This window comes from Panthera onca, chromosome A2, assembly GCF_046562875.1.
Source record: "Panthera onca isolate mPanOnc1 chromosome A2, mPanOnc1 haplotype 2, whole genome shotgun sequence".
NCBI lineage: Eukaryota > Metazoa > Chordata > Mammalia > Carnivora > Felidae > Panthera > Panthera onca.
The window spans coordinates 18,918,047-18,929,146 of record NC_138340.1 but is presented as its reverse complement, the minus strand read 5'-3'; the positions used below and the strand labels follow the sequence as shown (position 1 = coordinate 18,929,146).

Sequence of the window (11,100 nt, the reverse complement as noted above, 5' to 3'; positions counted from 1 at the left end):
GCCTATTCATAATATCCTAAAGGTGGAATCAACTCAAATGTCCATCAACAGGTGACTGGATAAACGATTCATGATATATGCATGTGATGGAATATTATTCAGCCATAAAAAAGGAATGTAGTACCGGAGCGCCTGGGTGGCTCAGTTGGTTGAGCGTCTGACTCTTGGTTTATGGCTCAGGTCATGATCTCACGGTTTGTGGGTTCAGCACCTGTGTTGGGCTCTGTGCTGACAATGTGGAGCCTGTTTGGGATTCTCTCTCTCTCTCTCTCTCTCTCTCTCTCTCTGCCCTTCCCTGACTCGCTCTCTCTGTCTCTCTCTCAAAAATAAATAAATTTTAAAAAAAAGGAATGAAGTACCAATACATGCTACAGTCTGGATGAACCTCAAAAATACACTAAGTGAAAGCAGATATCAAAGGTCACATTTTGTATGATTCCTTTCACAGAAATATCCAGAATATGCAAATCTCTAGAGACAGAAAGAATCTAAGTGTTTGCCAGAGGATTGGGGTAGGGGATAAGTAGTGATTATTTAATGTGGTGGGGGTGTTCTTCAGTGGGTTATGAAAAAGTTTTGCAGGGTGCCTGGGTGGCTCAGTTGGTTAAGCGTCTGACTTCGGCTCAGATCGTGATCTCACGGTTTGTGAGTTCGAGCCCTGCGTCCAGCTCTGTGCTGACAGCTCAGAGCCTGAAGCCTGCTTAGGATCCTGTGTCTCCCTCTCTCTCTGTTCCTCCCCTGCTCTGACTCTGTCTCTCTCAAAAATAAATAAAGATTAAAAAAAATTTTTTTTAAATAAAAAGTTTTGAAACTAGAGAGAGGTGGTGGCTGTACAACATTGTGAGTACACTAAATGCCACTTTACAATGGTTATTTTAACATTATATGAATGTTACCTCAATTTAAAAAATTAACTTATGGGGCACCTGGGTGGGTCAGTTGGATGAGCGTCCTACTTCGGCTCAGGTCATGATCTCATGGTTTATGAATTTGAGCCCTGCATCGGGCTCTGTGCTGACAGCTCGGAGCCCACTTCAGATCCTCCGTCCCCCTCTCTCTCTTCACCTTCCCCTCTCACACTCTCTCTCTTTCTCAAAAATAAATAAACATTAAAAAAAAAAAAAAAAGAACTTATGACCACATCTGGTTTAGCTACTGTGCAGGTTTGTGGGGAACTATGGTCTGTCGTCTGGAGAACTGGCCCCTGGTTCCTAAAGAAGGCAGAAGGACACATCGTGGGTGAGGGGTACACAGGACCTCTACGTTTTTTGCAACTTCCTTGGAGTCTATAATTATTTCAAAATAAAAATTCAAATGAAAAGTAAGGACACATGTGATCATGGCTGCCACTCTTAGGTCTGGCACTCAGAGACCGACCACCCTCTTTGAGTCCTAAGACTCATCCCTGACTGGTCACCTAGGACTGCCATCTGTCCTAGGCTGGCAGCTGTGGGCAAGGGGGAATCCTTATCCTCTGAGGAGTTGGCCCAGGGCCAAGCAGGTGGATATTCCCAAAGATGCCAGGCTCCACCTGGGTCTGTGGTTTGGGCCCCGGGGGCAGGACAATGTAATTTCATAAGCTCCCACAGCCTCTGGGATGGGACTGGCTCTACCCTGTGTGGTGGACAAGGTGAGTCCTCAGGACACGGGGGTTCCTGCCAGCACTCTGTGGGCAGGAAGCCCATTCAGGCAGCCACACTGGGGGGGATGGGGCCTGAGGTTTGGGACATCTAGAGAGCCACAGGAGACCATCGCCTCCAGCCCACATGGATCCCTCTCGTGGCTTCCTTCCTCAAGAAAGATACCTGCTCTCACAGCGGCCAAATAGACCCAGGAGTTCTGTCCCACTTTGCCTGTGACTTACAGCTGCCAGAACCATTCAGGATGGTCTGGAGGCAGGACTAGCAGGACTAAGCCGGCTCAGTCTAGTTTTACTTTCACTTTCATTTCCCCTGAAATGACGGAGGAGCCAGGAAGAAAGCTATGACTGGTATCGTCCTTCAGTCCCGTAGACAAAGTGCCTGTGTGCACTAGCCACAGTGAGGCACTGGCCTCTGCTAGCACAGCCTCCCACGCAGCGACCGCGTCTATAAGCGCTGCAGCCTGTTGTCCAGCCGCAGGATGGCTGTCCCAGAGACCTCCAAGTTGCTGGATAAGGAGCGATACTCACGGCAGCTGTGAGGCCCGAGGCGGGGAAGGGAATGGGGTGGCTTTCTGACTTCTGGTCGCCGATCGCCTACCTTCTTTTTCCCCATCCGCAGGTATGTGCTGGACTTGCCGGCCATGCAGAAGATTCAGGGAGCGAAGGTCCTGCTGTCAGGCCTTCAGGGCCTGGGGGCTGAGGTGGCCAAAAACCTGGTCCTGATGGGTGTGGGCAGCCTCACTCTGCATGATCCCCACCCTACCTCTTGGTCTGACCTGGCTGCCCAGGTGAGAGTCAGCCGGGGTGGTGGGGTGGGTGGCTATGCTTCCCAGACCAAGGACCCGAGAGAAATCTCCGTGCTCAAGCCAGACTACTGTGTCCCTCTCTAGTTTTTCCTCTCAGAGCAGGACTTGGAAAGAAGCAGGGCTGAGGCATCTCAAGAACTTGTGGCTAAGCTTAACAGAGCTGTCCAGGTACGCATCCACACAGGTGACATCACCGAGGAGCTGCTGCTGGACTTCCAGGTACCCTCCCTGCCCCCCTCTCCATGTGAGCCCAGCCCCTTCCTCTAGCCCTGAGCTGAGCAGCGGTTCTGGCGCTGCTGATCACGGGGTCCATCCAGGTAGTGGTGCTGACCACCTCGAAGCTGGAGGAGCAGCTGAAGTTGGGCACTTTATGCCACAAGCTCGGAGTCTGCTTTCTGGTGGCCGATACCCGGGGCCTTGTGGGGTGAGCAAGGCTACCTGCCTGGCCTACCACATCACAGGCAGCAACTGGTCCCAGTGCTATTCCTAGCTCCAGGCTTGCCCCAGTGCCTCTCCACCTAGCCCCAGGCCTGTCCCAGCATCCCCTTCTGGTTCTGGTCCCCAGTCCCACCCCTCTGCTTCTTCCACCCCAGCCTCCAGACCCGCTCCAGTGAGTCCCTCAAACTCTAGCTTCCAAGCCTCTCCCAGTATCCCTTCCCAGTGCTGGCTCTCTGAGCTTGCCCTAGTGTCTCCCACGCTTCACCACAAGCATGGCGATTAACCACTGAGCCGTCTCAGTGACACCTGCCACCACACCACAGGCAGTTGTTCTGTGACTTTGGTGAGGACTTCACTGTGCAGGATCCTACAGAGGCAGAACCCCTGACAGCTGCTATCCAGCACATCTCCCAGGTGGGTGTTGAAGTGTGGGTGCTCACCTGCTGACCAAGGAGGGCACCCCTGAACCAAGCCTCCTCTTCTCCAGGGCTCCCCTGGAATTCTTACTCTGAAAAAAGAGGCCCACAACTTCTGCGATGGGGATTTGGTGACTTTCTCGGGCATTAAGGGCATGGTGGAGCTCAATGGCTGTGATCCCCGGCCTATCCACGTGCACGGTAAGCCAACCCTCTCCACTTCCAGGCCCAGCACCCAAGCCCCAACTGGGGGCACACACAGCCTGGCTCTGGTCCTTGGGGGTAGGTTCTCTTCCACCTTCCTCAGCATGGAGCAAGGTCAAGGACACAGATGCAAGACAGGATAGAGTATAAAGAACTACTCCGGTTCAGAGATCATACTGACGAGGCTGGATCTCCCCTAGGGGACAGAACCTTGGAGATTGGGGACACAGCAAATTTCTCCTGTTACTTGAGTGGTGGGACTGTCACTGAGGTCAAGAGGCCCAAGACTGTGAGCCATGTGAGTGCAAGTGCATCTGAAGTAGGGGAGCTTGGGAGCCTCAAGGGGCCCACAGTCTTCTGAACCTGACCCTGAGCTAAGTACCTGCTACAGAAGCCCATGGATGTAGCTCTGCTCCAGCCCCGTGTGGTGGCCCAGAGTTCCCAGGAAGCTCGCCGCGCCCGCTGCCTACATCAGGCCTTCCGTGCCCTGCACCAGTTCCAGCACCTCAATGGCGGCCTGCCCCGGCCCTGGGATCCTGTGAGTGGCCCCTCTGCTCTTCCTTGAGCCTCTGTCTTATTGGGGTCTCACCTGCCAGGAGGCAACAATGATTATCTCACAGACCCAAGTTATAATCCCAGAAGCATTTTCCCACTTACATATAGGAAATGATAACACTGTCTCTAGGCCAGAGAGAGGGTCCCTGAAAGTACCAGGCACAAAGGCTGGGGACCCCGCCACCTCCTAACCACTCAGTTCTGAGGTGAAATCTCTACCCATGTTGGTGAAGCCCTCAAGGGCATTGTCTAGGCGTTCTCTGGTGGTGCTGCACAGTCTGGCAACTGGTTGGGGCCTTCACACTTAGGCTCTGCTTCCACTTCTCTGGAAATGGGGGGTGGCTGCATGAAGGGTTTGAGCAGGGAATGGAGCTCAGGCCAGGGCTGCCGTGCCCACAGAGTTCTACCCCACAGGTTGACGCAGAGATGGTGGTGGGCCTGGCCCAGTCCCTGGAACCACTGAAGGGGACAGAAGGAGAGCCACTGGAAGAGCCTCTGGATGAGGCTCTCGTGCAGACAGTCGCCCTGAGTAGTGCTGGTGGCTTGAGCCCCATGGCAGCCATGTTGGGTGCGGTGGCCGCCCAGGAAGTGCTGAAAGTGAGCACAGGCACAGGCAGGGTGGGACTGGGAAGGGTGTGGAGGTAAGTGTGGGTGCCAGAGAGTGCCCAGTACCAGACAGTGGCCTTGGAGGCTTCACCAATCTGGTGAAGCCCAGCCAGGATCCTAGGGGCTCTGGAGCTGGCAGGAGTCCCTACACTAAAATGCTGGCCTCTAGGCAATCTCCGGGAAGTTCATGCCCCTGGACCAGTGGCTTTACTTTGATGCCCTCGATTGCCTTCCAGAAGACGGGGAGCCCCATCCCAAACCAGAGGACTGTGCTCCGGTAAGAACCTGGGGTAGGGGTGCAAGCTTTCTCCAAATTCAGAACTAGGGAAGGAACAGGAAGAACGATCCAGAGATCCTGACCTGGAAAAGTTAGCGTAAGACGGAGACACAGCACAGGCCAGTGGCCATCACTGACCCCTGTCTGTGTCTCCTAGAGACATTGTCGCTATGATGGGCAAATTGCAGTGTTTGGGGCTGGTTTTCAGGAGAAGCTGAGCCGCCAGCACTACCTCCTGGTGAGCTTTGTGGTCCAGTTGGGAGATGTCTGTGGGAGGGCCGGGCCAGGCCCTCTGGCTAAGGCTGCTCCTGCTGGCAGGTGGGTGCTGGAGCTATCGGTTGTGAGTTGCTCAAAGGTTTTGCCCTAGTGGGCCTCGGGGCTGGCGCCAGCGGGGGAGTGACTGTTGCCGACATGGACCACATAGAGCGCTCCAATCTCAGCCGTCAGTTCCTCTTCAGGACCCAGGACATTGGTGTGAGTGCCGGCCCCTACCCACACCTAGCATCCTGGACGGTCCTCCCACAGTGCCCCCCAACACCCCCAGCATCTTCCTGCTCTCTTTTCAGAGGCCTAAGGCAGAGGTAGCTGCAGAGGCTGCTCGCCGCCTGAACTCAGACTTGCAGGTGACCCCACTCATCTACCCACTGGATCCCACTACAGAGCACATCTATGGGAACAACTTCTTCTCCCGTGTGGACGGTGTGGCTGCTGCCCTGGACAGTTTCCAGGCCCGTAAGCACTCGCCCTTGAAACTCAGCCCCTTGGTCAAGGCAGTGCCAGCCCCACTCCTGCCCCTCTGCCCCTCTTACTAGGGCACTATGTGGCTGCTCGCTGCACCCACTATCTGAAGCCACTGCTGGAGGCGGGGACACATGGTACCTTGGGACATGCTTCAGTGTTCATGCCGTGTGTGACTGAGACCTACAGAGCCCCTGCCTCAGCTATAGCTTCTGAGGATGCTACCTACCCTGTCTGCACCCTGCGGCACTTCCCCAGCACAGTCGAGCACACCGTGCAGGTAGGATGCACCCCAGAAAGCCCTAGCCCACCCAGCTCAGTCCTCAGCTGTAGACTGATTCCCTGTGTGACACCTCATGGTTCCTCTCTCCCCCACAGTGGGCCCGGGATGAGTTTGAGGGGCTCTTCCGTCTGTCTGCTGAGACCATCAACCGCCACCAACAGTAAGGCCACCAAGATGGGTGGACGGGAGGGGCGCCTGGGTGGCTCAGTCGGTTAAGCATCCGACTCTTGGTTTTGCTCAGGTCATGATCTCATGGATCTTGAGTTGGGGCCCCTTGTTGGGCTCTGTGCTGACAGCATAGAACCCACTTGGTATCCTCTCTCTCCCTCTCTCTCTCTGGCCCTCCCATGTACTCTCTCTCTCTCTCAAAATAAATAACTTAAAAAAATAAAAAAATAAAATAAGAGGGGTGGACGGGAGCCCTCTAGCACCAGAGGGCTACCCCTAGCTAGCCCCTACCACCAGAATCTTCAGGGCTTTAGCCTCGAAACCCTTCCTCTGTCCGCAGGGCACCCACTTCTCTGGCAGAACCAGATGGGCTAAAGGTGCTGACCCTGCTGCAGGAGGTGCTGGGTGTCCTAAGAGAGCGTCCACAGACCTGGCAAGACTGTGTGGTGTGGGCTCTTGGCCACTGGCAACTATGCTTCCATGATGGCATCCTGCAGCTCCTGAATCGTTTCCCACCTGATAAAGTGGGTAGCTAGTGATTGGGAGGCTGAGGGCTCAGGGGAACCAGACCGAGCCCAGCAGCCTCCATTTCCTTAGGTGCTTGAGGATGGAACTCTTTTCTGGTCAGGTTCCAAACAGTGTCCGCAGCCCTTGCAGTTTGATGCCAGCCAAGTAAGTGGGGTCCCTTAGGAACCCCAAGATGGGGATGTGACCCCTCAGAGCAGAAGTAGGCCCCTGTTCTTCAGAGATAAGCAGATGCTGAGGGAGATTGCTGTGTTTGTGCGCATGTGGGTGTCCACGTGTGACACAGAGGCAGACACTCAAACAGATCCACAAATGGGTGGTGACCCCTAGCCCATGTACCTGTACATGCTCGCTCTACCCATGCATCTTCCCATGCTCTTGCTCTGACTGCAGGACACACACCTCCTCTATGTGCTGGCGGCCGCTAACTTGTATGCCCAGATGCATGGACTGCCTGGCTCACGGGACCAGACTGCACTCAGGGAACTACTGAAGTTGCTGCCACTGCCCGTCTCCCAGAACCTGGTCCCCATCTTTCCTAACGACCTGGAGCTAGCTCGGGCTTCTGCTGAGTTTGGTGAGGCTCCTGACCTCTGGCCCCCTATGCTGCCATCCAAAGGCATAGCCCTGTCCTCAGCTTATGCTGCAGAAGGAAGATGGGGCCTGGGGACCCTGCAGCCAAATCACTATCTCTCAGGCCCTCTGATTTTGCTTCTCTCAAGGCTTGGGCTCATCCTCTAGCCCCTCAGTAGGCACTCTCCCTGCTACCCATACCCCTGCACCTCTATTCCCATGGCAGATTCTCAGCAAACCCCCCCACAAACCTAGTTATGTTCCCCAGGTGAGGACGGAGATAATTGGTACATGCATGCAGGCACACACACACACAAGTAGGGCTGGGGCTGCTTGAGAGGAGACTGCACTATCATTCAGGGGGTCTCCCTGAAAGTGGCAATTTAGTCTTAGGAGAGACCAAGAATAGGCACCAGGCTCCAGGGAGAACACAGAAGGTAGGGGCTAAGAACTTCCACCCCCTTCCTCTGACAGGCCCTGAGCAATTGAAGAAACTGCACAAAGTCCTGGAAGTCTGGAGCGGGAGCCCTCCCCTCGAGCCCCTGAAGTTTGAGAAGGTGGGAGTCCAAGTAGGGGTGAAGGGACAAGTTGGGGAAGATTGTTGGGGAAGTTCAAGAGCTAGGAAAGTAGCTTTGAAGTCCCTTGGCCTGAATCCTCCTCCCAGGAGGACCCCAAAAGCAGATCACCTTCCCTGAGCCTCAGCTTCCTTACCTGATAAGTGGGGAGAGGTAAGCATCCATCCCACAGAATTATGGGAAGACCTGTACAGTGACACGTGGTCAGCCATGGCTAGGGACTCTGGGGCAGTGTTAACATGACTGTGACTTGGGCCTCACAGGACAATGATAGCAACTTCCATGTGGACTTTGTGGCAGCGGCAGCAAGCCTGCGAGCTCAGAACTATGGGATCCCCCCTGCCAACCACGCCCAGGTAACTCTGCCCTTTGGGGCTCAGGCCTAGAGGTAGAGGTCAAACCCTAGCCCTACACTTTGGGCCCAGACCAAATCTCTTGTCCTTGGCAGAGCAAGCGAATTGTGGGCCAGATTATTCCAGCCATTGCCACCACTACAGCAGCTGTGGCTGGCTTGGTGGGCCTGGAGCTGTATAAGGTGGTGAATGGGCCACGGCCCCTCAGTGCTTTTCGCCACAGCTACCTGCATCTGGCTGAAAACCGCTTTAGCCGCTGGGTGCCTTGCGCCCCAGCCATCCAGAAGGTGAGCCCTTGACACCCGCCCCCCCCCCACACACACACTCACACATACACACACACACACACACACACACACACACACACACACACACACACACACACGAGGCCTGGGTTCTCCTTGCACCTACCGAAACAGGCTCTACTCTGGCTTTGGGTTTGTACCAGAACCCAGACTCTGGGGGAGTCCTTAAGACTCCCTCCAGCCCCCTTCCTGCTGTGAAGCCAGACTGGGACCTGTCAGACACAGGAAGCAGCCGTCAGCCACCCCCACCCCCATCCCTCCACAGCCCGGGTCTGGGGGAGCTGCAGCTTTAACTCATTAGTGGAGCCAGATATCCCTCACAGCCTCCACCAGCCCTAAGGGGGAGGTGGTAGGGAGGGAGGACTAGAGCCCTAGCCCCAAACAGAGCCTAACTTCAGCCTGCATGGCATGGGGATCCTGGCCCACACTCTCCAAGCTGAGTTAAAGGCCACTGAGCTCACCAGTTGTGGGGGGGGGGGGGGTTGTGTGCATCTAAGTGCACAGGGGTCTGGGCATCCCTGGCCCTGAGGTTTGTGGCCATGGAGGGAGGATGCTGGCACATCTGTGTGCCAGATGGGAGTACAGGACTCTTCTTCAATGTGGGCTTGCATGGGTGTGCATGTGAGTACACATGCAGGCATTCCCAGGCTTGTGTCCATGTGTGTTCCTTCGAGTGCAGGGCTGTGAATGCCCCTGGCTGTGTGCCCAGGCTAGGCAGTAGTTAGTTGGCATTTTCTTGGGGCACAGGAGAGGGGGTGGAGAGAATACCCTCACCAAGGGAGAGGGGAGAGGTCATGGGCCAGCACTGGGCTTTTGCTGGGGTCCCTCAGGGCACAGTACACAGAGCCCCTTTGTGAAGGGCTTCTAGCACATAAGCTGCCTTTGTCTGCAGTAGAGGGGGAGGGAGCAAGGGAGGATCCCCCCCAACTCACCTCTGGCCTCATCTCAGCTTGACCCCACTGTGCTTTCTGGAGGCGGGAGTCTGTCCTGGCTGCCTTACCACCCTCAGCTCCAGTCACCAGAATCCCAAGATTTTTGAAATGGGGAAGGAAAGGGGACAGGAAGAGGAGGCCCTTGCAGACTGTGTCCCTGCTGGGGTCTCAGCCAGTGGGGCCCTAGTGGTCATTGTGCCCCTTGATACTCTGTGCCCACATAGCCCAAGGCCCTGGCAATACAGGATGAGGGGGCAGGATGTACCCCCCAGCTTCCAGCCTTGCATTTGAGGATCAAGCTGCTTTATCGGAGACTGCAGCGGCCCTGCTCCTGTTTCCTCAGGAAGCAACGCCCCCCCTACACACACACACACACATACAACCAGCCTGTGTGATGGATTGCCTGTTTCCCTGTGCGGGGGCCCCATAGCCCCATTTCCTGTGCTGGCCCCAGCATAGGCGGGGAGGGTACTGAGACTCTGGGCCCAGATCCCACCTTCCAACCCCCCGCCCCGGGGCTTCTGCTTCCTGCCTCTAGTCCAGCTCCTCCCCTAGGAAAGGGGCCATCAGCTGCTGGTAATGGGTAGGGGGAGGGTGTGTGTGAGAAGCTTCTCATTCCTCCCCCCACCACCCCCAGTGCCATCACCTGACATGGACCTGGACCTGTTGGGACCGCCTGAAGGTGCCTGCTGGGCAGCCAGAAAGGACCCTGAAGTCGTTGCTGGCCCACCTCCAGGTGAGCCCCATTCCTCCTCCTCGCCTTCAGTCTTGGCCCAGCCTGGTCTAGCTGGCACTTGACCTGACTCTCTCTAGGAACGGTATGGGCTGAGGGTGAAGATGCTGCTGCACGGCAAGGCCCTACTCTACTCAGCAGGATGGTCACCTGAAAAGCAGGCCCAGCACCTGGCCCTTAGGTGAGCCCACACCTGGCTTTAGCCAGGACTTGTTCTGTCCCTGGAGGTTGGAGGTGGGAGACATGATGAAGTCTTTCCTCCTCCCAACCCCATTTGGGCCTCTCACACCCTCCTGAAGCTTTCTTTTGCCAAATGGAGCCGGCAAATGGGCTGGGGGTGGGGTGAGGGCTGAAAGCCTGAGGAGGGGCCTCCAAGCTGCCTGCTTGGCCGGCTCCATTAGCTCCTCCACACCCCCCATTAGCTCCTCCACACCCTGTTAAGCCCCCCTTTCACGGCCCACTCCCAGGGGACTCACAGCTTCCTGCCTCCTGCCCGCCCTGCCTGCTGCTCCTAAAATAGTTTCAGATGTTTCCTGTCTTAAGCTGCTCCTGCCCCTGGCTTGGGCTCCTTATGGCCCATCAGCACCCCCTGGTCCATGTCAGGTCACTCTGCCTACCACTGCTCACCTACCCAATCTCCCCCAACCTCTTTCCCCCCACCCCACACTACCAGGGTGACCAAACTGGTGCAGCAGGTGACAAGCCGGATGCTTGAGCCTGGGCAGCGGATGCTGGTGCTGGAGCTCAGCTGTGAGGGTGAGGAGGAGGACACTACCTTCCCACCCTTGCACTACGAGCTGTGACAAGGCAGCAGCCCTATCACCTGGCTCTATCGAGCCCTGCATCCTGAGCCCACAGTAGGCACTCAATAAATGCTTGTTGAAGGAGGGTGTAAGTGGAGAGGATGGATGGCAAAACATGGGGCAGTAATTCACAGGGTGGGTGATGTGGGCATGACAGGGACCCCTGCA

General features: G+C 56.0%; 1 protein-coding gene across 5 annotated transcripts; it reads left to right on the top strand.

Moving 5' to 3' along the window:
- The first annotated feature begins 1,944 nt into the window (after positions 1–1,944).
- Positions 1,945–11,017, top strand: UBA7 (ubiquitin like modifier activating enzyme 7). 5 transcript variants are annotated; one of them, XM_060631031.3, is made up of 24 exons: positions 1,946–2,177; positions 2,262–2,430; positions 2,533–2,667; positions 2,766–2,872; positions 3,210–3,300; positions 3,374–3,503; positions 3,707–3,804; positions 3,898–4,044; positions 4,476–4,658; positions 4,837–4,944; positions 5,102–5,182; positions 5,263–5,418; positions 5,511–5,676; positions 5,757–5,962; positions 6,061–6,125; positions 6,474–6,657; positions 6,731–6,805; positions 7,052–7,235; positions 7,706–7,788; positions 8,070–8,162; positions 8,255–8,446; positions 10,034–10,132; positions 10,210–10,310; positions 10,803–11,017. In XM_060631031.3, the coding sequence occupies exons 1-24, from the start codon at positions 2,122–2,124 to the stop codon at positions 10,930–10,932; spliced, it is 3,039 nt and encodes a 1,012-aa protein (XP_060487014.1). In that variant the 5' UTR covers positions 1,946–2,121; the 3' UTR covers positions 10,933–11,017. The 5 variants fall into 5 exon arrangements, 3 of the variants coding, with proteins under 3 accessions (XP_060487015.1, XP_060487014.1, XP_060487016.1); XM_060631033.3 differs by lacking the exon at positions 4,476–4,658; XR_013554210.2 differs by lacking the exons at positions 10,210–10,310; positions 10,803–11,017 and having other exon boundaries at positions 1,945–2,177; positions 8,232–8,446.
- The last annotated feature ends 83 nt before the right edge of the window (positions 11,018–11,100 follow it).

Coding starts and splice junctions, on each gene's coding strand:
- UBA7 (XM_060631031.3), top strand. CDS start 2,122: ATGGCTGTCCCAGAGACCTCCAAGTTGCTGGATAAGGAGCGATACTCA. Junction 6,658..6,730: donor ATCGTTTCCCACCTGATAAA/GTGGGTAGCTAG, acceptor CCATTTCCTTAG/GTGCTTGAGGATGGAACTCT. Junction 8,447..10,033: donor GCGCCCCAGCCATCCAGAAG/GTGAGCCCTTGA, acceptor CACCACCCCCAG/TGCCATCACCTGACATGGAC.